Source organism: Phacochoerus africanus, chromosome 12 (assembly GCF_016906955.1).
Source record: "Phacochoerus africanus isolate WHEZ1 chromosome 12, ROS_Pafr_v1, whole genome shotgun sequence".
Taxonomy (NCBI): domain Eukaryota; kingdom Metazoa; phylum Chordata; class Mammalia; order Artiodactyla; family Suidae; genus Phacochoerus; species Phacochoerus africanus.
Genome location: NC_062555.1, coordinates 44,192,662 through 44,220,300, shown reverse-complemented (window position 1 = coordinate 44,220,300; position 27,639 = coordinate 44,192,662). Strand labels below are relative to the sequence as shown.

General features: G+C 40.3%; 1 protein-coding gene across 1 annotated transcript in view; it reads left to right on the top strand.

Moving 5' to 3' along the window:
- The window catches only part of MFSD14B (major facilitator superfamily domain containing 14B), a 55,084-nt gene extending 28,265 nt beyond the window's left edge, over positions 1 to 26,819 (top strand). The window contains exons 3-12 of the mRNA XM_047754943.1: positions 259 to 321; positions 5,051 to 5,178; positions 7,717 to 7,831; positions 11,738 to 11,956; positions 14,767 to 14,880; positions 18,541 to 18,612; positions 19,990 to 20,102; positions 22,260 to 22,357; positions 24,168 to 24,310; positions 24,991 to 26,819. Coding sequence (XP_047610899.1) covers positions 259 to 321; positions 5,051 to 5,178; positions 7,717 to 7,831; positions 11,738 to 11,956; positions 14,767 to 14,880; positions 18,541 to 18,612; positions 19,990 to 20,102; positions 22,260 to 22,357; positions 24,168 to 24,310; positions 24,991 to 25,320 — 1,395 coding nt within the window. The 3' untranslated portion in view covers positions 25,321 to 26,819. The remainder of the gene's footprint in view (positions 1 to 258; positions 322 to 5,050; positions 5,179 to 7,716; positions 7,832 to 11,737; positions 11,957 to 14,766; positions 14,881 to 18,540; positions 18,613 to 19,989; positions 20,103 to 22,259; positions 22,358 to 24,167; positions 24,311 to 24,990) is intronic.
- The last annotated feature ends 820 nt before the right edge of the window (positions 26,820 to 27,639 follow it).

Here is a 27,639-nt window from a genome sequence, read left to right as displayed (position 1 = left end):
ATTTATTTTTGCTACAAACACTTTTGTAGTAAAAGCAACTGAATGCTGGGTGTTCGTAGGTTCTTGCTTTATATTGATTTCTGTCTCAGTATCTTATTATCTTTTCATGTTTTTAGGGTCTTTTCTTTATTTCACTGATATTTAAAGTTTTTCATTCCTCGGTTCATTTTATTTACCTAGCCTGCCATTAACAGAGGCAGAAATCTTTCCCTTTAGTTTGGTTTTAAATTTGTCTTGATGTTTATTTGCTTTTTGTAGGTTCTACATGAAACATTTCCTCAACACACATTCCTCATGAATGGTCTCATTCAAGGTGTAAAGGTAAGAACAGATTTTTTGTGAGGTATACAGTGAGCCAAAGCCAGCAATCCTTAGCAGTTTAACTCTGGAAGTTTAAATGAGACTTAGGGAAATGATTACTTTTGTAACTTTTGTAAATCAAATTTCTAGGCAGCTTATCAAAGAGAAAATAAAATACAATGCAAATCCATAAGGCACTGGTAAAAGCATTACTTTACTTATTTTTATTAATATGTACACAGAAGTATTTGAAAGGTTTAATTATGTGAGCTTTTAATTGCTCTATCAGCAGAATATAATGTCTTTTTTGGAGACAGACTTTGAGATTGAAGAAGGAAGCATCAAGATTTAGTTGGAGAATTCCATTGTGGCTCAGCAGTAATGAACCCAACTAGTACCCACAAGAACTCAGGTTCGATCCCTGGCCCTGTTCAGTGGGTTAAGGATCCAGTGTTGCCATGAGCTGCGGTTTAGGTTGCAGATGAGGCTCGGATCTGGCATTGCTGTGGTCTATGATGTAGGCCAGCAGCTGCAGCTCTGATTTGCCTCCTAGCCTGGTAACTTACATATGCCACAGGTACAGCCCTAAAAAGCAAAAAAAAAAAAACAATTTTCTGAGCTCTCATTTAATTAGCCTTAATTCATTATTTAAATTTCAGTGTAATATTTTCAGAAAAGCTTATAAATAAGGGGTTAAAATAAATGTTCCAGTCCCACTTTGTAGTAGAGTATATTGATACAGGATCTAAATTGACTGTTTCAACTTAGATAATATCTATCTACGTAATTTTACTTGGTGGTGAACAGCACACTTAAAATTATGCCTTAGTAATTTGCTGAATTCAGCCGTAGAAATTTGCTGAATTCATAGCTTTGAGCAGCCTTAATTGTAATGAAGGCCTGTTATTCTTTACCTGTTTACAAAATGAATTTGGGATGCTTACAACAATAGCATAAATAAAACAGGGCAATTTAAATAAAATGAAACAAGATGCTCTTAATATTCATTGAGAGGAGGAGGAGTATTATCAGGAATCTGGTATCTGTTCATTTAAGCACCAGTTTGTGAGCAGTTTTTATCTCCATGATAAAAAGAATAAATAAATGAGAAAAGACATTGATAAAAATACAACATACATTTTTTTTGGTCTTTTTAGAGCCACACGCATGACATATGGAGGTTCCCAGGCTCTAGAGGTTGAAGAGGAGCTGTAGCCACTGGCCTATGCCAAAACCACAGCAATGCCAGATCTGAGTCTCGTCTGCGACCTACACCACAGCTTACAGCAACGCTGGATCCTTAACCCACTGAATGAGACCAGGGATCGAACCTGCGTCCTCATGGATACTAGTCAGATTCATTTCCACTGAGCCACAACAGGAACTCCAATAGAACATAAATTTATCCTTAGAGTAGATCTTTGTAGAGGATACTCCATATATCTTTTAATTTTGTCTTGTGGAGCTAATAAAATGTGTTTTATTCTGGTTCTGCAAAAAAAACCCAACTAAGTCTGCACCCTAAAGCCAGCAGGCATGTTATTACACGTTCACTTAGAGCCATCCATAGTGTTACTCTAAAAAAAACATAAAAGGTATTTGTTTGAATCATGGGCATGGGCAAAGACTTACTTAACTTCAACAACTATTGAACTTCAGTTTATTGAATTTAAATAAGGAGTTATATAGTTTAATAACTGGCTGTTGTTTCAAGGGTGGGATATAATGAGAGAACTCTACAGCAAAGCATAGCTCTGGCAAGATATCTTCATATAGCTTAAACACAGAGGAATGAATATGGCTGTAGATTGCTTTAGCTTTAAAAATCTCTGTTTTACATCATATTAACTGTGTTATCTTAGTCATAATTTATCCTTCCTAACCTTAGTTTCATTATTAATGTAATAAAGATAAAAAGATCCAGGAGTTCCCGTTGTGGTGCAGTGGTTAATGAATCCGACTAGGAACCACAAGGTTGTGGGTTCGATCCCTGGCCTTGCTCAGTGGGTTAAGGATCTGGCATTGCTGTGAGCTTTGGTGTGTCGCAGATGTGGCTCGGATCCTGCATTGCTGTGGCTCTAGCGTAGGCCGGTGGCTACAGCTCCGATGAGACCCCTCGCCTGGGAACCTCCATATGCCGCGGGAAGCAGCCCTAGAAAAGGCAAAAAGAATAATAAAAAAAAAAAGCGAAGTCATTTAACTCTCTTGACGTAAGAATAGACTAAATGCCCTGGTAATCCACCATGGCTTAGAAGTTACAAGGTTTGAACATGGACTAATATTTTATTTCAGAGGAGCCGAAAGTCTTTTCTCCTTAGCTGTCTGCCCTCTGTTGAGTCTTCCTCTTACCTCTCCTTATTTCATTTTACTTGTCTCCTGGCCCATTGACTCTGATTTATTGGTGGCTGATAGGGGTTTAAAATCCTATTCCTTTTCTTCTCAGCGGTGTCACCTTGGAAGCTACTGTGTGTTGATTTCTTCTTGCAAGTTCTATTCAGTTTACCAAACCTCTTTAAAAGCCCTTATTACCAGGCCCTGTGATAGGCACCAGGGATACAGGATGAAAAGAAACCATCCCTCTGACCTTAATCTCAATTTCTAATCCAATAGCAAAGATAGACAACAAGTAATTGTAATAGGGTGTACCACGTCTGGGGTGGGTGGGTGGGGATTGTTTATTTTGCAGCCTTCCAAAACTAGTGTGATTAATTCTGCTTGAGTAGCTAAGAAAATAGATAAGAGGACAAGGTGCTTCTTGCCCATAGTTGTTAAGAGTGACTAGTGGATTACCAGGTCCAAGTGTGGAAAGTATATACAGGCACAGCAGGGGCCTTTGCAAGTAAATGCTCATTGGCACAAAGAAACATGGGATGTTCAGAAAACCTAAGAAATATTGCATTAGCCAAAGCTTAGGGTGTGTGTTAGGTGCCAGCTTTTGGACGGTTCTATTTGTGCTTATGCTGAGGAGTTTTTTAAAAGTATTATGAAAGTTCACAAAGGAAAGAATAATATAATAAACACCCATGTATTTATCATCCAGTTTCATTATAGATCAGCATTTTCCCACTCTTGGTTTTATCCTGGTTTTCCTTCACTCTTTTTTGGGGTGGGGCTGCCCCTGTGTTATGTGGAAGTTCCTGGGCCAGGAATCAAACCTGTGCCGTGGCAACTACCCAAACCACTGCAGTGACAACACTGGATCCTTAATTCATTGCACCATAAGAGAACTCCCTTCCTTCACTCATTTTTATTTGAACTGTTTAAAAGCAAAGTTCATTTTGTTTTTCTGTTTGTTTTAGCCATCTTGCAGCACATGGCGTTCCCAGGCCAGGGATCAGATCTGAGCTGCAGTTGCAACCTATACCGCAGCTATGGCAACGCTGGATCCTTAACCCACTGTGCTGGGCTTGGGGTGGAACCTGTGTCCCAGCAGTCCAGAGATGCTGCCAATCCCTTTGCACCACAGTGGGAACTTCTAAAAGCAAAGTTCAGACAGTCATTACTTCATCCACGAATACCTGCTGAAGAATTGAAACTCTGCACAGTAGAGATCATTGCTGGGTTTAAACAAGATATCAAAGAATTGACATATGCATCTCATCAAGGTTGCTCTTGGGAGTATGTGAAAGACAGACTAGAGGGAAGTAGGACCAGGGGCAGGGGACAGTTAAAGTGGCTTTATTTCAATCCAAGCAAGAAATGCTGAACTGTGTCATAGTAGGGGATGGATAGAGACAAAAGCATGATCTGAAAGATCATCTTGGGGAATGGAGGAATGATGGAAAAGCTTTAGACCGCTTCTTAGCCAAAATGGCAAGTGTGGACCTTTGCTCAGGTATATAGGGAGCAGTGTGAGTGTTAAATGTCCCAAGTAGAGAAGTCCATTTGGCTGTAGGCACAGAACTCAGAAGAGGCTATGTTCCTAAGGCAGGTGGTGGCTGTTTGTACATACAGAGCAGGTGAAGGGAGGACCGTGGCACCAGCAGGGTCTGAGAGGCAGGTGTGTGGCCACCATAAAGGGCCCTCACATAGATATGGTATGGAAGTGGCCGGCCAGCAGCGTGACTAGCAAATTGTGAGGAAGTGGTAAATGTGAGTTTCCTTACTTCCTTTTCTTATGCGTGGTGTTCTTGCTTCCCCTTAGCCTCAACTCTTGTGCAGCTTGCATTATCTCTGTCGTAGGTTCACTAGGCAGATAGAACTTTAACTTTGTTGGAAAGAGAATCTACTTGTCTTATGGACATTTAGTATCTGCATAATCATCCTGTTAATCCCTATTAGTTTATAAGCCCTTTGAGAGCAGAAGGTATGTATTCATTCGAGTGTCTTCATTTCACCAGTTGATTCAGAGCCTTGCACATAATAGATATGCTATATACATATTTATTAAAATGAATTAAGTTTCTAGCTTCTTACCGTAAGCTTGGTGTGTATCATGTTAAGGGTCCACTGTGGGTGTGTTTATATATATTTATTTATATACGTAACACACACACATAGCATCACCTCTCTTTTCCAGTTGCTTCCAGAAAACAAGCTCTTATCGCTTTCTTCCCTTTTAAACAGCATGCTTACAGATTTTGTTAGAATTTTTTTTCAATGATATTTTGTATTTAATGTCTCCAACTGTTATGTTTGGGGGCCACTGAAGTGAATTGGAGCATTTAGAAATGCATTAGGAAATTAAGAATTACAAGTAATTGGGAGATCCCGTTATAAATATGACTTTTGCTTCTGCTTTCTTCTCCAGGGCCTGCTCTCTTTTCTGAGTGCCCCACTCATAGGCGCTCTGTCTGATGTGTGGGGGAGGAAGCCCTTTCTCCTTGCCACTGTCTTCTTCACCTGCTTCCCAATTCCACTGATGAGGATCAGCCCATGGTGAGTGGCTTGGCCCTCCATCATGACTTCTGGGCCACGTGAGAACAGTACATCTGCAGAGCACTTTTTAACCTTTTCAAAGCAATCGTACCTGTGTTTTCATTTGAACTCTTTGATAATCCCGAAAGCCAGTAGGCAGTTGCTGTCATGCCTATTTTATAAATGAGGAAATGAAGACATTGCAGAAGTAAGTTACTTAAGGGAAGATATAGAAATAAATGATGTCTCTAAGGGCAGCTGTTGTTGCCATGAGATAAGTTACAGGATTGGGTCCTGGGGAGGGACTGACAATTCCTGTTCTGACACAACCGTGGCTCATCTGACTTTGCACATGTGTGGTTTTCGTCAGCTCATTGTTCTAGACCATTGGCATGAACATAGTTGATACCAAAAGGCAGGAGTCACTTTTCTGTGTACTGTACTAAGACCAAGAGGCTGTTCTAAGTAGTAACATGAATTTTAACTTGATCTCATTTTTTCTTTTCATGCTAAGTAGGGAGAGAATAGTTAGCATGTAACCAAGGCCATTTGCTTAACAAAAATGTTAAACTAAAAGTTGGAATTTGCACCTGAACCGTAACTTAGTTTTTCTGGAGTCCAGAGGATGGGATTTTGGCCAAAATTCCTACTGCTGAGATGCTCCTCCTATGTGAAGAATACACTTTTGAATGGAAGGGTTTTTTGTGTTCAGTTTTTTTGTTTTTTAAAACACAATTAATCGATTAGGGGTGGGGGTGGGGTCATGTGAAAATACTTTAGTTTGACTATTTGATAGGGATTTTATGTCAACGTTTGTCACATTCTATATGTACTGAGTACCCATAATGGATCATTTTGTCACTTAGCAGATGGATGTTTATATTTTTTGGTATTGAGATTTTTCTGTCCAAGAACTTGTCATGCTTTTCCAATGAATTAGGCCTTTTTAAAAAATGTCGTCTCAATACCTTACATTTTTTTTCCTTCAGATATTTGTCTATCTATCTCTCTATTTATTTTTGTCTTTTTAGGCCTGTGCCCATGGCATATAAAAGTTCCCAGGCTAAAGGGTCGAAGTATAGCTGCAGCTGCCAGCCTACACCACAGCCACAGCAATGCCACATCCGAGCCATGTCTGACTTCCGCAGCAGCTCACGGCAATGCCAGGTCCTTAACCCACTGAGCAAAGCCAGGGATTAAACCCATGTTCTCATGTGTACTAGTTAGGTTCGTTACCACTGAGCCACAACGGGAACTCCTCTTCAGATCTTTAAGTGATTTTACCTCTTCTCTTCCAGTTTCATGCTGCTGCTTCTGCTGCTTGTATTGACTAATGGAGAATATTAAATTAAAAAACCTATCTTCCTCATGTATATAAAGGAAATATAATGTTCATCATTGAGTATTAAGTTAACTTTTTGGTTAAAAAATACTTGTTCTTATTTTACTTAGAGATTTTCTTTTTTAAAATCAAAGTTGAATGTCTTTTTTTTTTTTTGGTCTTTTTGTTATTTCTTTGGGCCGCTCCTGCGGCATATGGAGGTTCCCAGGCTAGGGGTCAAATCGGAGCTGTAGCCACTGGCCTACACCAGAGCCACAGCAACACAGGATCCGAGCCGCGTCTGCAACCTACACCACAGCTCACGGCACAACCCATTGAGCAAGGGCAGGGACCGAACCTGCAACCTCATGGTTCCTAGTCGGATTTGTTAACCACTGCACCACGACGGGAACTCCTTTTTTTTTTTTTTTTTTCCTTTTTCAGGCCATACCTGTGGCATATGTGGCTAGGTGTCGAATCAGAGCTGCAGCCATTGGCCTACACCACAGCCACAGTAACGCCAGATCTGAGCTGCGTCTGTGACCTGCACCACAGCTCACCGCAATGCCGGATCCTTAACCCACTGAGTGAGGCCAGGGATCAAACCCACATCCTCCTGGATCCTAGTCTAGTTTGTTAACTGCTGAGCCACAAAGGGAACTCCTGAATGTCAAATTTTAATGGATGCCTTTTGCATCAATGGAGATCATTTGAATTTTCTCCTTAGATCTGTTACCGTAATGAATTATGTTAATGGATTTCTGATATTGAAACATATCCTAGAATAAACCATACTTTTTATTCTCTGAGATTGTTTGCTCATATTTTAACTAGTTTTTTTTAAGTATCAATGAATATGATAGAAATTTTTGGTCTAATTACATTAATTTTAATAAAATCTTTTCTGCTTTTGTGTGTATGTCTTTTTTCTTAGCTAAAACTAAGAAATTTAGACAGTTTTCATTTTTGTTCTGGCTAACTTTAAAACTTTACAAGCATACCCTTACTCTTTCATTTTTTTAAACTGCGTATACAAACACCTGAGCATTAAGAAAACTAGTATGTTTTTATTTCCTCCCTGTCATGATTATAATTTTATTAATTATACTCTTTAAATATACATGTATTTTTTTAATTTATTTTTTGGTTTATAATCTTTACATGATATCTTTGTCTTTGGTTATAAAAATGTACATATACTACATCTCTCATGGATGCTTAAAATAATCTTTTTATAGGTGGTATTTTGCAATGATTTCCATGTCTGGAGTCTTCTCAGTCACGTTCTCTGTGATATTTGCCTATGTAGCTGATGTTACTCAGGAGCATGAGCGAAGTACTGCTTATGGATGGGTAAGATAACAGATTATGCTTTTTTCTTTTTTCCTTTTTCTTTTTAGGGCTGCACCCATGGCATATGGAAGTTTCCAGGTTACGGGTCGAATCAGAGCTGCAGCTGCCCACCTATGCCACAGCCTCAGCAATGGTGGATCTAAGCCACATCTGCAGCCTATGCCACAGCTTGCAAGAGTGCCTGATCCTTAACCCACTGAGCAAGGCCAGGGATCGGACCTGCATCCTCATGGATGCTAGTTAGGTTCTTAACCCGCTGAGCTGCAATGGGAACTCCAGATTCTGTTTTTTAACCAGAGGAATAATGAACATTCTACTAAAAATTCACTGAAAAGTGAGATGTAAAATAGTGTTAAATGTTGACTTAGATAAAAGAAAATCTAAAGCAATTGAAATAAAAAGGAGGCTTATGAGAAATTAAAAATAGCAGGATATAAATTGCTAGTAGTTTATTCTCTGGTTTTCATATTGGAAGATTGGCAGGAATGCATGAGTTGTCAATGTGCTAAGTATATATTTTTTTAATGCCTGTACCCTTGGCACATGGAAGTTCCTGGGCCAGGGATGGAATCTGAGTCGCAGCTGTGACTGATGCTGCAGCTGCAGCAACATCGAATTCTTAGCCCACTGTGCCACAGCAGGAACTCTTGCAAAGTTTTTTTAAAGTTGATTTGATTTTTTTTTTCTTGTTACCTGATCTCTTGAGGAACCATAAACAGTAAACAGGTGCTAACTTCATAAGTCTCTGTGCACCTAATTAGAATTGGAGCTCTGATGGAACCTCAGCCATGTTAATCCGTTGTTACTGTATTGCTGGTTGTGTGACTTAGGCACTTATTTGGGACTTAGTACTGCAGAAAAATAATTCAGTAAATAATTGCCGAGTGCCTAACAAAAGTTACAAGAGACCTTTTTTGGATAATTGAGTATTAGATAATCATTTCTAATTTTCTTAGGCTAGATAATGGCGTTGTGATTATGTAGGAGAAGAAAGACCTGTAGGAGATGGCACGCTGAAGCCCTTTAGCTCAGAGTGTCATGACTCTGAGAACTACTTAAGTGGTTCAAGGGGAAAAGATGATAGGTGAGCATCCGTGAGCATGTGTTCAGTGCGTGAACCTAGGGCAGGTGGGTGTTGTTGCACAGGAAAAATTTTCCCTTTAAGGCTCTTTGGCTAGCATAATGATTAAATTGACACCAGACGGATTAACAAGAGAAAAACGAGTTTAATTTCATATGTATGGAGTCCCACAAAGACATGAGAGACTCAAGGGCAGTCAGGCAATTGAGGCTTATGTATCACTCTGAGCTAAGAAGAAAGAGAATAGAGGTCTCGGGCTTCAAAGGGAAGGAAGACAATTCACAGGAAGATGTGAAGAGCAAATATCTGGCAAACAGGTGTTTGCCATGCAGATAAGTCTTTCTGATATAAAAGTTATCTTTGGTATTTGCTCTCTTCCCAGTATAGGCCTCCCATCGAAATTCTTTTTTTTTTTTTTTTTTGTCTTTTTAAGGCCACACCTGAGGCACATGGAAGTTCTCTGGCTAGGAGTCAAATCGGAGCTGTAGCTGCTGGCCACAGCCACAGCAATGCAGGATCCGAGGTGCATTTGTGACCTATACATCTCACGGCAACACCACATCCTTCACCCACTGAGCGGGGCCAGGGATGGAACCTAGGTCCTCGTGGATACTAGTCAGGTTCTTTACTGCTGAGCCACAACAGGAACCCCCATTCCTATCTAAATTCTCCTAGGCTATTAGGGGAATGGTAAAAAGCTTTTCTTGAGTCTTCATTTACCTTCAGCTCAAAATAGTCCACATGCCAAAGTGGCACATTTTGGGGTGGCTTATTGTGCATTGTGCTCTTCTCTCAACTTTCCTGTGTTTTGAAATGTTTATAATAAGAAGGTGGAAGAAGAAAGATGATCTGGCTGGGCCGTTGAATGGGTTGGAAGAGGGTTAAATGCCAGAAACTCAAGTTACTTCTCTTCTGAGTCTTACTCTTTCTTTTTAAATCCCGTTTCCTAGAAGACAGTAAATAGTCATTCATTTGACTTGACTGAATGAGTAATTGTATGGATCAGTGATGGACATATATATACATCAGTTACTGCTATTCCACAAAAGCAGTTTTTACTTTGTTGACCTCAGACATCGGTTGTTTAAAAACTTCTCCTTTGACCCCAGTTACCCTCCAGCTACTGCCTCCCCTCCCCTGAATGTTTCTTATGCCATGTCCTAAAACAGGGCCATCTCCAGAATGTTGTGGAGGACAGGGAGAAGCAGAGAGGAAGGCCTCAAAGAACAGAGGGTGTTCAAGATGGGCTCTTAAGGGTTGGTTAGCAGAGGTGAGGGGTGCCAGCAGCCCTGTTTGTCACACTTGTGCAGCTTTTCTCAACACTGTATGAAATGCTCATTGAGATACTCATTTCCCTCCAATTTTATTAGATTTTTTGTTCCTTGCTTTTCACTGGAAAAACCACTTATAAAGCTGTTGTGCTGAGCAGTAGTATTTAAACAAAGATTTCAGAGAGAGTTCTGGTATAAAAGTGATCATGACTTAGGTCCTCTGTCTCTAGCTTACGTTTTCATCTGTAAAATAGCTGTTATAGTAATGCCTGTTCATAGAGATGTTGACGGAAGTTAGTGAGAGGAGCACTGAGTGAAGTCATCCTATAGATTTATTTAGCAGTCATATCGAGGGATTTAGATAAATACACAAACTAAGCAAGTAGGCTATTTTAAAAAAGACACAACGTTTTACATAGAATTTCATGGGGTCGTAGATCCAGAAATCTATTTATTTACTCACTCAACAAGATTTATTAAGCATCAGTTGTTCAAGAGTAATGCAACTCATTAAGAGAACAATTAGGAAACCACTGTTGCTCTTTATCCCCTACTGATATTTGGAACCATATTCCACATGGTTAAATTAACTCCCAGAATATTCACTATTTTATATACGTGTGTGTGTGTGTGTGTGTGTGTGTGTGTACACTTTTTTTTGGCTGCCCCTCGGCATGTGGAGTTCCCTGGCTAGAGATCAGGCTGCAGTCACGCCCTAAGCCACATTTGCAGCAATGCTGGATCCTTAACCCACTGTGCCCGGCCAGGGGTCAAATCTGCATCCCAGCACTCCGAAGATGCCGCCAGTCTCATTGCACCACAGCGGGAACTTCACTATACATATTTTAATAACAGACTTTCCCACTAAATTTCCATTTTCTCACTATTACTCTATGTAATAGTTATTGCGTACTTGAAGAAATTAAACTCATTTTCCAAGTGCTGTACCTGTTTCAGTGGGCATTAGTAGAGGGAGCTTTGAGGGGTCTCTCAACAAATCTTTGAATTTCTTATTATAGCTTTTTTAAAAGAACGTCATGGATTTTGCCCCCCACTCAGTGCTAATGAAATGGTGAAACATGTTTTTGGAAGACGAAATGAAGCACAGTCCCTCAATAATTTGTAGATTTTATCATCAGCCATACAGAAAAATTTTCCATACCTTTCTCTTTACATCTCTATTCTCCAATTAAAGAAGACTTGAAATGTGTTATGTTTTATTTATGTGGAAAGTCTTACAATTTTCATTTCTAATTATATATATATATATATTTTTTTCTGGTAGCTTTCTAGAATATCTCCAATTAGTTAATAGTTTGTGAACAAATCCTTAAAATTACTTTAATTTTGTATCATTCTTAAAAATTGTGTGCAACACAGTCCTTTTGTCTTTATAAAGCCAGGGAAGGATGGCTGTAGGTATGCACCTGTGGAACCCTGGATAAAAACAGTAATGTAGGTGTGTACCTGCAGCAGATGGGATCCTGGCAAGAGTGTGCTTTGCCGCAGGTGTACATCCGTGGGACTCTCGGTAAGAGTGTGCTTTTTCCATAGGTCTCAGCTACATTTGCGGCCAGTCTGGTCAGCAGCCCAGCCATTGGAGCATACCTCTCTGCCAGTTATGGAGACAGCCTCGTTGTGCTGGTGGCCACAGTGGTGGCTCTTCTGGACATCTGCTTCATCTTATTGGCTGTTCCAGAATCTTTGCCAGAGAAAATGAGACCTCTCTCCTGGGGAGCGCACATTTCTTGGAGACAAGCAGATCCTTTTGCGGTAAATACAAACATGAAAACATATACTTTCCTAAATATGTTTCTAAGCCATGCAAATAAAAGAACATTTCTGCAGCCTCAAACATCCTACCATTTGTTGATCTTTTTTTTTTTGCCTCCAGTAAAAAATAAAAAAAGTTTAATTGCAAGTAAGGGACTGAGGCAGACTGTGTACCAAGAATGTACAGAATTGATATTCTTTTTTTTTTTTTGTCTTTTTGCTATTTCTTGGGCCGATCCCAAGGCATATGGAGGTTCCCAGGCTAGGGGTCGAATCGGAGCTGTAGCCACCGGCCTACGCCAGAGCCACAGCAACGCAGGATCTGAGCCGCATCTGCAACCTACACCACAGCTCACGGCAATGCCGGATCGTTAACCCACTGAGCAAGGGCAGGGACCAACCCGCAACCTCATGGTTCCTAGTCGGATTCGTTAACCACTGGCCACGATGGGAACTCCCCAGAATTGATATTCTTAAGTCAAGCATGTGGTTATCACAAGGGAAGAGACCAGAAATGTCCAGTTAATCCCTGATGAGGGCTTGGGAAGGAAGATTTTTTCTTTTCGCATCTTTTCATCATTTTTAAACAAATGAAGGTGGCCATTTGAAGTATTTGTTTTCATTTACTTAAATTCACAAAGGTTAAATGCATGTGGACTGACTGAGGTAGTTATTTTCTAAGTTGTTAATGTACACCCACTTCGAACAGAAGCTTTGAACTTGTCTTTTGCAGATTGAATGGATTCCTTGTTTTCTGTAATTTTGTTTTTCAGCCTGGGGGGAATCCCATTAACAACTAGAAAAAGTACTGAGAAGAATCTTCTCTTCCCTTCTCCTACTTTATCTGCTTTGAAAGTGTTCTTGAGGAATATATGTGCAGGAAAAAATAACCAGAGATTTAATTTTTGCTTTTTAGACCTTAAGCTTATCTTTTAGGAAAAATACATATAAGAAAACTAACTCGGAGTTCCCCGTTGTGGCTCAGTGGTTAACAAATCCAACTAGGAACCATGAGGTTGCAGGTTCGATCCCTGGCTTGGCTCAGTGGTTAACAAATCCAACTAGGAACCATGAGGTTGCAGGTTCGATCCCTGGCTTTGCTCAGTGGGTTAAGGATCTGGTGTTGCCTTGAGCTGTGGTGTAGGTTGCAGATACAGCCTGGATCCTGTGTTGCTGTGGCTCTGGCGTAGGCCGGCAGCTACAGCTCTGATTCGACCCCTAGCCTGGGAACCTCCATATGCTGAGGGAGCGACCCTAGAAAAGGCAAAAAGACAAAAATAATACTACTAATAATAAGAAAACTAACCATGAGAAACTTTTTCTAAAAAACTCCCTCAGTGTATGACCTGAGGACCCTCATTCTATTTGTGTCCCTGTGTAGAGAGGAAACCAGGAGTGGACCTGGTCAGATCTGCCACCTTCTTGTCATGTAGTGGTCGGTCAGGCTACACACTCTTCTATGAAGTGGAACTATTTGGGCTTACTTTTCAGGGCTGTTAGGAAGATTGTAGTGAATGTTTGGAAATTAGCTAGTCTAGTATCTGGGGTATAGCAAGGTCCCAATAGACTTGAGCTGCTTTTGTTTAATTATTTGAAGGTTACAGGGATGACTTAGAATGCACTGCAGCACTTTGTACTCCATAGACAACCTTTGATGTACCTTTTGGTTTATTCAGGCATCCTGTGTAGAGAGAATGTAAGGATTTTGGACAAGATTGTAACATTCAAAAAGTTGTTTACTTGTCAGAGAATCTTGTCACTGACTCCGTGGCTGGAACATATTTATTTGCCTACCAATTTTATTGGCAAATTTAATATTAACATTTTAAAGGATAGAGTATATTTACTCCATGTAATGAAAACCCTGTACTGTTTATGGCTCCCCCCCAACCCCCCCATCTTTTTGTCCTTTTAGGGCTGCACCTGTGGCATACGGAGGTTCCCAGGCTAGAGATCCAGTCGGAGCTCTAGCCTCCAGCCTACAGCAGAGCCACAGCAACTGGGATCTGAGCCGCATCTGCAACCTACACCACAGCTCACAGCAATTTGGATCCTTAACCCACTGAGCAAGGCCAGGAATTGAACTCATGTCCTCATGGCTTCTAGTCCGATTCGATAACTGCTGAGCCCCGACGGGAACTCCATGTTTATGATTTTAAAGGAGTTGTATTATGGGGTAGCAGAAAGGAGTTTATTATGAATGAGAGGTGAGATTTTCTTAGAAGATTCCAGGGCAGTCTGCTCATAGGATGTTCTAGGTCTCTTTCAGAATGTGAACCAGTATTGCTCACAAAGATGAACAGGTGTTTTTGAAAGAGAAAGAGGGAGTTGCGTTGTGGCTCAGGGGTTAACGAACCCAACTAGCATCCATGAGGACACCGGTTCGATCCCTGGCCTCCCTCAGTGGGTTAAGGATTCGGCGTTGCCGAGAGCTGTGGTGTAGGTCAAAGATGTGGCTCCAATCCTGCGTTTCTGTGGCTCTGGTGTAGGCTGGCAGCCAGGGCTCCAATTGGGCCCCTAGCCTGGGAACCTCTATATGCTGTGAGCACGGCCCTAGAAAGACAAAAAAAAAAAAAAAAAGATAAAGAGAAAGCTGTAAATATTTGAAACATATACCTCTGAAATTAGGACTTGTAAGCTCCTTAGAGAGATGGTGGTGGATTTAATGTTAAAGTTTAGTGGCTTTTATATTCCATTCATCTTTTGTTATCGACCTTAATAGAGCAAAACAATGGAGCCAACACCCTAGAATATCAGTGACATTAGTATGTATTTGCTTTTTATATGTTTCTCTTTTTGCTTATTCCTAGTCACTGAAGAAAGTTGGAAAAGATTCTACTGTCTTACTAATCTGCATCACCGTTTTTCTTTCATACCTTCCTGAAGCTGGACAGTATTCAAGTTTTTTTCTCTATCTCAGGCAGGTAAGTAGTGGGTGCCTAGTAGCTTTTGAACTTGGAGAAAATCAGAGGTAGACTTCAAGGTGGTCCACAAACAATAATCGAAATACTCTTTTCTCTCTTCTGATTTTTTTTTTTTTCTTTAAAAATTTATAATCTCCCTTCAAAAGGCAATTGACCTAAGGAAAATTTTTTTTGGGGGGAGGGGCAGGTGGTAAAGGAGAAAAGAAAAGCTTTATTGCTTTGCTAGATAAAGGAGGACATGGTGGGTTAAAGCCTTGAAAAACTGTGTCCTTGGGAATTCCCGTCGTGGCGCAGTGGTTAACGAATCCGACTAGGAACCATGAGGTTGCGGGTTCGGTCCCTGCCCTTGCTCAGTGGGTTAACGATCCAGCATTGCCGTGAGCTGTGGTGTAGGTTGCAGACGCGGCTCGGATCCCGAGTTGCTGTGGCTCCCGAGTTGCTGTGGCTCTGGCGTAGGCCGGTGGCTACAGCTCCGATTCGACCCCTAGCCTGGGAACCTCCATATGCTGCGGGAGCGGCCCAAGAAATAGCAAAAAAAGACAAAAAAAAAACCCTCTGTGTCCTCAACTTACCATTGAGTAACTTGAGTTACCTTCCATTGCAGTCCTGCCTTAGTCTCTTACTGATTTCACCGGAAGTTTTTCTCCTAAAGGTTTATTAAATAAAATTTGTTAATTGGCCATTCTCACAGTTTTCCTGAGAGCATGCGCCTGTAATATTTACATGCCTGTAAAACTTTTTTCAAGCAGTTCTGTTTTTATTTTGCTCATGTATGGTGGGTGGATGCTGGAAATTTAGAAGGAAGAGTGCTGAGATAGTGTGCTTAATATAGAAACTTACATATGCATTTATAGTTAAATTATACATTAAACTACATGCAAGAAATAATGTAGGGAAAATGGGAAAACCCAAGGAAGAAAGTGAAAACACATGTCTCATTCCTTCACAAGTATTATAAACAACTGAATTTCGTTACCCTTTTTACATACACATATGCTTATGTCACCACCAGCAGCAGTTGCAAGTCAGAATCATTCTATTATTTTATGTTTGTGCTTGCTTTTTAGAGCTTGCACGTAATTAACACACACATGTATTTGCTAAAATTGTATTTATTTGTAAAGCATGTATCTGATAAGGAACTTGTATCCAGTGCATATGTAGAACCTTACTCAACAATAAAAAGATAAATAACCCAACTGAAAAAATAGGCAAAGGATTTTGAACACATAGTTTTCCAAGTACGATATACAAGTGGCCAATAAGCACACGAAAAGATGCTTAGTATCTTTAGCCATTAAAGAAATGCAAATGAAAACAATAATGCTTCACTTCAGACCTGCTAAAATGTCTGTAATCAAAATGACAGACAAGGATATGGAGAAATGCGACTCCTCCTTCAAGCTGGTAAAATGGGGAACTGGGGTAGCTAGTGTGGAAAAGAGTCTGCTGGTTCCGCAAGGTGTTCAACATAGGGTTCCCGGCAGGTCTCCTCCTAGGCACATAGCCAAGAGAGTTGAAAGCATCTATCCAGACACTCCTATACCAGTTATTATTCTTAATAACCAAAAAGTAGAAATAACCCGTATGCATTGATGAAGCAGATCAACGAATGTGATCCATTTGTTGTGATCTGTCTATACAATGGAATGTTGTTATTTGTCAGTAAAAAGCAATAAGCACTGATACACGCTACCACATGGGTGAACTTTGAAAACATTATGCTAAGTGAAAGAATCCAGGACCAAATATGGTATGATTCCATTTGTATGAAATGCTCAGAATAAATGAATCTGTAGAGACAGAAAGTAGATTACTTGCTGGGTGGCGAAAAATGGGAAAGCCCAAGGAAAAAGTGGGGCTGGGGGAAGTGGACTCCTACGGGGGGGTCATGTTTCTTTGAGGAGGAGTGACATCTTCTGAAGTTTTTCATGGCGATGATTGCCCAACTCTGCATGTACTAAAACCATTCATTTGTACACTTATAATGGGTCAATTGTTTGGTATTTTAATTCTGTCTCAGTAAGACTATTTTATTTTGTTTTATTTTGGTCTTTTTGCCTTTTCTAGGGCCACTCCTGCAGCATATGGAGGTTCCCAGGCTAGGGGTCGAATCAGAGCTGTAGCCACCGGCGTATGCCAGAGCCACAGCAACATGGGATCCAAGCCACGTCTGCAACCCACACCACAGCTCACGGCAATGCCAGATCCTTAACCCACTGAGCAAGGCCAGGGATCGAACCCTCAACCTCACGGTTCCTAGTCGGATTGTTAACCACTGAGCCACGACAGGAATTCCTCCTCAGTAAGACCATTTTAAGTATATATTTACAAATTAGTAATAGAACATTGTTAATGTCAGCAATATTGGTTTGGGATCTAGAGGTTGTACCCCTAACTATTTTTTTTAGCCAACTGTGACTTGAAGCAAGACAGCCATTTATGAAATGTGACGAATGTGTATAATAATTTTTAAAGTTTCTTTCCCTGAATTCTATGGAATTTCATTTGAGGGCAGACTGACTTTAAAAACTTGATATTTAGGAGTTCCTGTCATGGCTCAGTGGTTAGTGAATCCGACTAGGAACCTTGAGGTTGCGGGTATGGTCCCTGGCCTTGCTCAGTGGGTTAAGGATCTGGCGTTGCTGTGGCTCTGGCGTAGGCCGGCGGCTACAGCTCCGATTCGACCCCTAGCCTGGGAATCTCCATATGCTGTGGGAGCGGCCTAAGAAATAGCAAAAAGACAAAAAACACACAAAAAAAACACAAAAAAACCCTTGATATTTAAAACTTAAATGTTGTAGGCATTTCAGAGTTACTCTTAAGGTTAAGAGACCTAGAAATAATTGCCAGCTAACTTTTCACTTTGGCTGCTCATTAGAATCACTGTGGAAGCTTTTAAAAACATACCTGTGTCTGTGCCCAGAGAGTCCAATTTAATTGGTCTCAAGTGGGTTCCACCATCCCATTTCTCCCCTCTCCTCTTCCCTTCTCTGTTGCCCATGTGATTTTTTTTTTTTTGTCTTTTTGCTATTTCTTGGGCCGCTCCTGCGGCATATGGAGATTCCCAAGCTAGGGGTCCAATCGGAGCTGTAGCCACCGGCCTACACCAGAGCCACAGCAACGCGGGATCCGAGCCATGTCTGCGACCTACACCACAGCTCACGGCAATGCCGGATCGTTAACCCACTGAGCAAGGGCAGGGACCGAACCCGCATCCTCATGGTCCCTAGTCGGATTCGTTAACCACTGTGCCATGACGGGAACTCCTGCCCATGTGATTTTAATGTGCAGCCATAGTTGAGAGTCACTGACTTTGCCAGGGAGCATATTCTGTGTTGGCAACACCAAAAATCATTTGCTTCATGTTCTCTTAATGTTTGATGACATTATTTTGTCTCTTGGTGAGGTGGGGATGGGGATGAATATGAAAATAACAGGTAGTCCTATAATATAAAATATTTTCTTAATATTTGTTAAATTGTTCTTGTTTGTAATGATTTCTTATAACAGATTTTAATTACTGGTTAAATTGCCTAAATTGCCATTGTCAAGATTTTATGAACTTTTTTCAACTGTTTTATTCTATAGCTTTATAGAATATAATATTTTTTATTATTTTTATAATAAGTATATCACAAAGTGTTTTCATTTCCACAGGTCATAGGTTTTGGATCTGTCAAAATTACAGCATTCATAGCTATGGTAGGAATTCTGTCTATTGTGGCTCAGGTGAGTGTTATCTTACCGATCCCCTTTTTAAACATTTTTAATCTGAAATAACTGTAAATTCACAGGAAGCTGCAAAGAAGTATTTGTGGAGAGCTCCTGAAACTCTGTCTCAATCCTTCTCCTTTCCTGCCGTGATAAAATGTGTAGCTGTAGTATAAATATTAAATCGAGTAAACTGACATGGGTACAGTCCATAGAAGAATTCCATTTTTAATAGACTCTTGAGGTTGTGATTTAGGAGAAGTTTAATACAATTTTTCAACACTTTTTAGAATACCTATTATTGTCTTGAAGGTGTCATTTGAGCAAATAAATATTAGCTTTTACAACCACCAACCAGAATGTAACTCTAGTATTGCAGAATTAACCAGAAGAATGTTTTGATGTTATTTTAATTTTGATAAATAGTGAAATGAAAAGCAGAAATGAAAATTCGTAACTGTTCAAGTTCTGGCTATCTCCAGGGCTGAAGAAATGTGGGAAATCAGTGCATTAGGGTATATGTAGTGAATAAAGGGTTATTTATTAAACATTTCCCCATTTATTATAAATATAGGACCACAAAAAACAGGGAGGGCCTATGAGCTTTAAATTAATTCGTTGATGTGCTTAGGGGCATTCCGTGTTATATGTATGAACACTGTATTATATGGGACTGCCTACAGGCTATTTCCCTAAAATAGCTACATGAGGCTTTAAAGCATGGTAGGCCAAGTGGCACACTCTTCTGTAATAGCTCTCTTGAGAAATGAGGCTGCAGAATTGCCCAAATGTTCAGAATTGACTTATAGGAATGCATCAAGGCAAAGGCCTTTTATTTTTTTAAAAACTGTATTAGCAAATATAAATTATGTTAAATTTTCAAGTTGCTTAGGATTTTGTTTTATTTTTTCATATTAACTCTGATTAACTTAATCAGTTAGCCCAGATTCATCTTTTATCCTATGCCTTTTCACACTATTTGTTTAAATCCCATTTCTATCAATCTAACTTTGTGAAACTTAACCCCCAGCAAAAGCCCACATGTTCTGTAAATGTTCAGCAGGGCTTTGCTCTTCACTGGTGGTTGAGTGATTGGCATTTCTCCGAAGAGACTGAAACATCCTCTTCTCAGTCAACAAATAACCATTGCCCGTGGTGACCTTTTGGGAAGTTCTAAGCACCAGATAGACGGGTTTATGGAGAGGAGACCGAAGGCCCTGAGCCCCGGTCAGTCCAGGAAGCCTCTTTAGAGCTTCTTGCGTGGTCTCCAAGGTCTCAGGTCAGGAAGTCTGCCCTTAGAAGTTCTTGGTTACCATTAATGGGCTTCCCCCACAGACCTAGCATCAAATCTCTGTGTTCACATGATTTCTCAGCATTATCCCCTTTGCTTTGCAGACAGTCTTTCTTAGCATCTTGATGAAATCATTAGGGAAGAAGAACACTGTCCTCCTTGGTTTGGGCTTCCAGATGTTCCAGTTAGCCTGGTATGGTTTTGGATCTCAGGCATGGTAAGCCTCTGCCAGGAATTCTCATGCGTAGACTCCCATGAAGCCTCATGAATAGATGTATCTTTTAAAGGAGCTTGAGTAAGTTGAGTGTGATGCAAAGGAAGCAGGAGTTTGTTTACTGGTCTAGGGTGTTCAGCATTTCAAAAACTGTTTTGACTTAATTTTGGGGGAGGGTAAAGCTATGTAATTCAAAATTATTTGGAAAGATTGCCTTCATCCTAGCAGGCTTTCAGTGAATTGTTCCTTCCCCCTTTCCCCTCCTTTCTCCTCTCTTCTTTCTTTTTTCTCCTCCCCCCTCCTTCCCCTCTTGGTTTCCCTTTCTGTTTCCCTTTCTCCTCTCCATTTCCCTCTCTCTCTCCATCTCCCTCTCCCTTTCTGTTTCCCTTCCCCTCTCTGTTTCTGTTTCCCTTTCCCTCTCTCTCTCCATCTCCCTCTCCCTTTCTGTTTCCCTTTCCCTCTCTGTTTCTCTTTCTGTTTCTCTTTCCCTCTCCGTTCTCTCCCTTTCCCTTTCCTTCCTCACCTGTGGCACATGGATGTTCCCAGGCTAGGTGTCAGTTGGAGCTGCAGCTGAGGCCTACGCCACAGCCATGGTAACACCAGATCTGAGCCACATCTGCAGACTATGTCACAGCTTGTAGCAATGCTGGATCCTTAACCCCCTGAGCCAGGCCAGGTATGATCTGCATCCTCACAGACAGTGTCAGGTCCTTAACCCACTGAGCCACAACAGGAACTCCTGAATTGTTACTGAACTAAATGTATATATCTCTTTCTCTGATTCTACAAGAAAGTTTTATGTTTAATTTTTGAACACATTTGTCAGTTTTTAGAGACATCACATATAGTCAAAAAAAAAAAAGAAAATAAGGAAAAATGGTTATGGCAGGGTTTACTGCTGTAGTTAGTGACTTTGGACAGTGACATAACCTTTATAATATAAAGCATATGAGTTAGATGAACACCAAGATCCCTTCCAAGATCTTGTGTACCCTGAGGCAGTTATTACTCCTAACGTTTTTTTTTTTTTTTTTCTTTTTAGGACCACATCCACAGCATATGGAAGTTCCCAGACTAGGGGTCAAATCAGAGTTGCAGCTGCCAGCCTACGCCATAGCCACAGCCATGCCAGATGCGAGCTGTGTCTTCGACCTACACCACAGATGTAGCATTGCCAGGGGTTGAACCCACGTCTTCATGGATACTAGTTGGATTTGTTTCTGCTGAACCACGGTGGGAACTTCTAAGGGTTTTCCCTTTTAAGTAAGGAGGTGCATGTCATTCCTGAGACAGTCTGGCCAAGCAGGTTTTAAGTCCAGTTGGGGCCTCACTTTCCTCACACTCAGACTTAATACTGACACACATGTAGGTTCCTTTTGTTGAGAAAAGAATAAAGGTTTACAGCAAGCAGGCTTGGAAGTCTACAGTGCTCATCCTGAATTTCAGGTCTCTGTTTTTTTATGTTGGTGGCATGTAGCACGTTGTTGGGAGGTAGCAAACTGAGCAGCTCAGGGTCCGTATGGAAGTGAGCTTTTGAGAAGTACAAAGAAAAGAATGGAAAATGGGTGGGGGAAATGTGGTATAGAAACAAGCAATCCTAAAAGGAAGAAGAAGAGGCGTTCTCATCGTGGCTCAGTGGTTAACAAATCTGGCTAGGAACCATGAGGTTGTGGGTTTGATTCCCTGGCCTTGCTCAGTGGGTTAAGGATCTGGCATTGCTGTGAGCTGTGGTGTAGATTGCAGACGTGGCTCAGATCTGGCATTGCTGTGGCTGTGGCGTAGGCCGGCAGCTGTAGCTCCAATTGGACCCCTAGCCTGGGAGCCTCCATATGTCATAGGTGCATGCGGCCCTAAAAAGACAAAAGACAAAAAAAAAAAAAAGATGGTAATAGGGAAACCAGGGAGAAGGAACACATGTTGGCAGAGATAAAATAAGTGAAATTTTCCCAGCCCATAAAGTAATCAGTATCAACAATGTGTGATGTATAACCTTCCAGGTTAAAAAAAAAACAAAAACCATTTTTAGAGAGGAAAAAGATTAATATAACTTAACACAAGAGAATAAGAGCATTTTGTGCTTTTGCAATTACTTGTACTCTGAATAGCAAGCTCAACTGGGGCTGGCCTACCCCCTGATAACAGCCTTTTCTGTCCTTGCAGGATGATGTGGGCAGCTGGGACCGTAGCTGCGATGTCGAGCATTACATTTCCAGCTGTCAGTGCCCTTGTCTCTGGGAATGCAGAGTCAGACCAGCAAGGTGAGGTCATAGTCCCACTCACTGTTTTCCTCCTTCAGCAGAAGCATGAGCAACTCTGAGCCTCTGTCCACATCAGCAGAGCAAGAGGTTACAGCCACATGTCCCTGCTCAACAATTGTACCTTTGTACTTTGGCAGATGGGAAAATTCTATTTTCCTTCCGGCTTCGATCTTACACTTTATTTTTAAAATCTGGAATCATCAGGTCAGAAAACTAAGAATTAGAAACACAACTATCCATTTTGTCTTTTCAGTTTTGACTCCTCTTTTATGTATTACCATCAGAATTTACTAGACTATGATCATACTTTAACACGTCTATTAAATAATGATAGACTAAAGCAATGAGTTCTTTAATCACTAAAATTTCTTTAATTTGGAATCACTCAAAATCCATTACTCAATTTAGAAAATGATTCCTTGAGAGGACAATGAGAAAACAAATCTCTGTAGTTCTTAATAATTGCATGCCGAGTGAGAGACAAAATTGAGATGACTAGTAGTTCCCTGGTGGCCTAGTGGGTTAAGGATCTGGTGTTGTCACTGCCATGGGCTCTGTTTACTCCTGTGGCTCGGGTTCGATCTCTGGCCCAGGAACTTCTGAATGCCTCAGGTGCGGCCAAAAAAAAAAAAGATGACTGTGGAGGAGGGAGTAGCACTCTACTGTCTGGGCTCTTACTTGATCTGTCTATGCCTTTGTCTTCCTTGTCAGGCAGTTTCTACTGCCAGAATTAATCCTTTTCCTTCTCCATCACTTGGTGGCTCTCCTGATTGTAGTCAGGAAGTAGTGAATTTTAGAGGAGAAAAATTTTAATACCTTAGAGACGTTTAAAAAGTTTCAGTAAAAAACTAGATTGGAAAAGATGGTTTTATTCATTGCACCCATTTTTCCACATCGGAAATTAGCTGTCTTATTCATATCCCACTTTTAAATCATATCATTTGGAGACAACAAATTCTGTGTCACTCCTTATGGTAACTCAGCTGGCTGGCTGTGTGCATCCTTGGGGAGGTGTCATGATTGAAGTGAAGGCGTGAGCTGTCTGTGGTGGATGGGCATACCTTGGTGTCTAAGAGACACTCCTCTGTCTCTTGGCATGAATGTTCCTTGACTTTTTTTCTCTTTTTGTGTGGTAACACAGGTGTGTCTAAATGTCAGCATATAAACTTATTAGAACACCCTTTGTTAGGTTGAACTATATTTGACCTTTTTTGACATATAGAAACATCCATCTCATACAGTTCAAGCTAATTTTTTACCTTCCACTTTAGAAACCAGAGATAGAAATTGGCACTTCTGGGATTTTTCAGTACAGATGTTCAGGGAGATAGACCTGGAATATGGAGGTCACTGTGAGAAACCTGTCTGGAGGTGTTAGGAGCACACAGCATCAGGATCTCTGTGGACTCACACACGGTCAGGGATACAGGAGGAAAAGAGCAGATTTTTATCGTAAAAACACCACTAAATGAGTAGAAGAGGAACATCTCAATCCACTGAAAGGTGGAAATTGCCTATAACTGGGGAATATTAAATTTTTTTATTTCATTATTCCCTGTTTATAGGAAGATCTGCTGTTAGGGAATTCAACCCCAAAGGAATTTCAGGTAGATCTTAAGACAAGCGGTGAGGTCTTTGTGCAGTAAATGAAAATATGGTGGGTGAAGTCCCTATAATCTCTTTTCCTCAGCCCAGACTACTCAGTCCAGTTGACTTAGTATTTTATAGTTTGTAAGAAAGTACTGCTAAGTCTCCAATCTTGAGATGCATCTCTGAGAAGACTGGCTGCTTTTTCTTTGTCCTGACATAGGAGTTGCCCAGGGGATCATAACTGGAATAAGAGGACTGTGTAATGGCCTAGGGCCGGCCCTGTATGGCTTCATTTTCTACATGTTCCACGTGGAACTGACTGAGTTGGAACCAGAATTGAATTCTAACAATGCTGCCCTGCAGGTAATTTGGTAATAAGTCTAGTTTTATAATGATTGTGTCTGATTGTAGCAAAATCTTCTGACCTTAAATTTGGAAAGTGTTTTTATTTTTTTAATAGTACTATGTATTTGACAGTAGTAAGTGCTGTGTTTATCAATTCCTGGGATTAGGGAGGGATCATTTCAGTGATTTAATATCCTATGGAAAAGATTTGTTTTATCTTTGTTCAGATTCTCTTTCTATCTACATAATACTCATCAAAATGCTGTCCTCTGATAAAGCCCAGGCTAAATAAAAGAGGAAATGCCCTAAAATTCCAGTTAGAAATTGAGCTTGAGTGCTTTTTCTACTGTTTGTTATTACTTTGCTCCTTCCCAGCTAGATTTGACATAGAATTCTGTACAAAACTGTAATTAATGTTCATGTGCAGAATCCACCATCTCAGGTCAGAGGATGGGACTAAATAGCTATTGCTTACAGGTTTATTTAAGCTGTTTGTGGTGCACAAAGCAGTGATTAGCCCTCCATCATATTCCAGACACCAGGCTTTGTTAGAGTTTGCCATAACATTTATTGAAACATGTGCTTATGAGAAAATAATTTGCTTTCTGGTGGTGTGTTTTTTTGAGGGGGTCATCCAGGATGAATTTGGGGTTGAAAGACTAACCAAATTCTTCATCTTTATTTCCCACACCTATCAGGGAGCTGTCATCCCAGGCCCACCGTTTTTATTTGGGGCATGTATAGTTCTTATGTCTTTTCTGGTTGCCTTATTCATCCCTGAATACAGTAAAGGCAATGGAACTCAAAAACATAGCAACAGCATCAGCGGCTGCCTGACCAACACTCCAGAACGGGGCAATAACGAGGACATTGAGCCACTGCTGCAGGACAGCAGCATTTGGGAGCTCTCTTCCCTCGAGGAGCCTGGGAATCTTTGCAGAAAGAGGGATTCTGTAGACGCCATCTCTGAGAGCCACGGAGAAGCCACACCACATGGAGACTTTAAGGTGCTGGAAGGGAGATACTAGTAACATCCTCCAGGATCTAGCTTGAGAAGGAACCACCCCTATCCCTTTGTCTCCCTCCTCTTCCTCTTCCTTTTCTGTCATTCTTTTTCTTTTGTTGATACATTAGGGCAAGTTAAGATTTGAAATACTTTTCTGAAAATAATATGCAACCCTCAAAGTTATCTGGAGTCCATACTTTGAAACTCAAGTAGAAATCATTCCTGGGAGTTCCCTTGTGGCTCAGCAGGTTCAGGATCTGGGTGTGGCCAAATAAAAAGAAAAAAAGAAAAAATCATCTATAGTAGAAAGGATAGCTTTCCTTTAGTAACTTTCAGAATGAGAGTGACCATGTCCTCTTCAGGAGAAAGGATTGTAGTGCAACTCCCATCTCTGACAAAATTTGAGATACAGAATCTCATATTTTCTTCCTTCCTGTTTCTCTGACCTGTACCCATTTAGCCCATGGATGTTTATGAGTGGTTGCTCCAAGAGCCACTCAGTATCAGGGATCTACTGTCTTTGTTCAAAGGTCAGGCAGAAATCTAGTCTTACTCTCCTTTCCTTCTCTCTCTACTTCCTCTTCTTGGTTAGAATGAACTTCAGCATATACACCTCTGAACAGTGATAGTATGATCAGTGATTACCTTTACCAGATGAAGGGAAGTTGTTTTTTTTTTTTAATAAATTTAAATCATGAAGAACAAGCACCTCAGATTCCTGGACCGATTGTCTTGGTCGATCCAAGGTGATTTAAACACATCAAGCATTCCGGTGGCAACATAGAAATTGGAGAGTGCTTTTAAGAAAGTTTTCTACAATGTTAACATTCCTGAGTGAGGATGAGGATGAGAGTTAGTACCTGGATACCAGTCGAGTTTATAGACATGTTTAGACTCATGTGATGCATTATTACTCTTTGCTCCCACACATGTCTCCTGTGTCCCACTTTTCAGTGTTTCTCATCCGTCACACCCCTGCCTTAACTACTCTATGTAGGCACTTGTTTTCAGTCAGTCTTTATTTTCATCTGTTTATCTGCCTTTTGGATCTCATGGGAATATGCACAGTAAATTCCTTTCTAAAATATGATGGTTTAAGAAGCTCAGTGTCACAATAAGTGTCTTGCTAATTTTTTGAGATGTTTTATGGACAAAGAAAACTTTACAGATTTATATGTATTTTGCTGTACCAGTAAGTGGACCATTAACTAGGGCCCATCTTTAACAAAGCACTCCTTTGGAAGTTTTATAGATAAGAAATATATGTAGATATTCGTAAGAAGTTTTAATTTTTTTGACGGGGTGCTGTGTAAATCTTGTATTTATAAATGTAATGAAGGTATTGACAGAAAAAATATATACAACTTTTATAAAGGATTGTGTACTGACTGAATACATTTAAAAGAAAATATATTTTGAAACCTGTTCTGCCATGAACAAAGATAACATATCTTTTTACTATGCTGTTGGTTTTTAAGTTAAGCTTCCTAATGCATAATAAATTTGCGATGGATATTTTTATGTCTTTTGTGTTTCTTTCAAGCAAATAGTAACACTGATCTTTGGGTTCTCCTTTGGGCAATTTGCAACTAAGATAAGTTTTTAGTCTGTAAGCTAATGCAAAAGATGTGTGTATTTTCCAAAAAGTTTCATTTCAAAGTTTCCCTTCAGAAAGAGATCACAACTATTTTTTTATTTTTTTAAAAAAGCAGGGACACAAAAAGTACTTGTACGCCCATTTTTATTAACAGCATAATTCATAATAGCCACAAGGTAGAAGAAATCAAAGTGTCCATTGATGGATGAATGGGTAAAGAAAATATGGTACATATGTAAGTGGAATATTATTCATCCTTTAAAAGGAAGGAGGTTCTGACACATGCTACAACATGGATGAAACTTGAAGATACTATGGTAGGTGAATAAGACAGTCACAAAAGGACAAATACTGTATGATTCCACTTACATGAAATTATCTAGTCAAATTCATAGATACTGAAAGTGGAATAGTGGTTGCCAGGACTAGAGGAAAGGGGAAGTAAGAAGTTCTTATTTAATGGGTAGAGTTTCAGTTTTGCAGTAGTTCTGGAGATGGTTGGTGAGGATGATTGCACAATGATGTGAATATACTTAATGCCACAGAAGTACTTAAAAATGGTTAAAATGATCAATTTTATATTAAGTATATTTTTTAAAGATGCTCACCATGGTTTTTTTTTTTTTTTGGCCATTTCCTCAGCATGTATCAAACCAGTGCCACAGCAATGGCCTGGTATCAAGACCAGTGCCATAGCAGTGGCCTAAGCTGCTGTAGTGACAGTGCTGGATCCTTATCCCACTG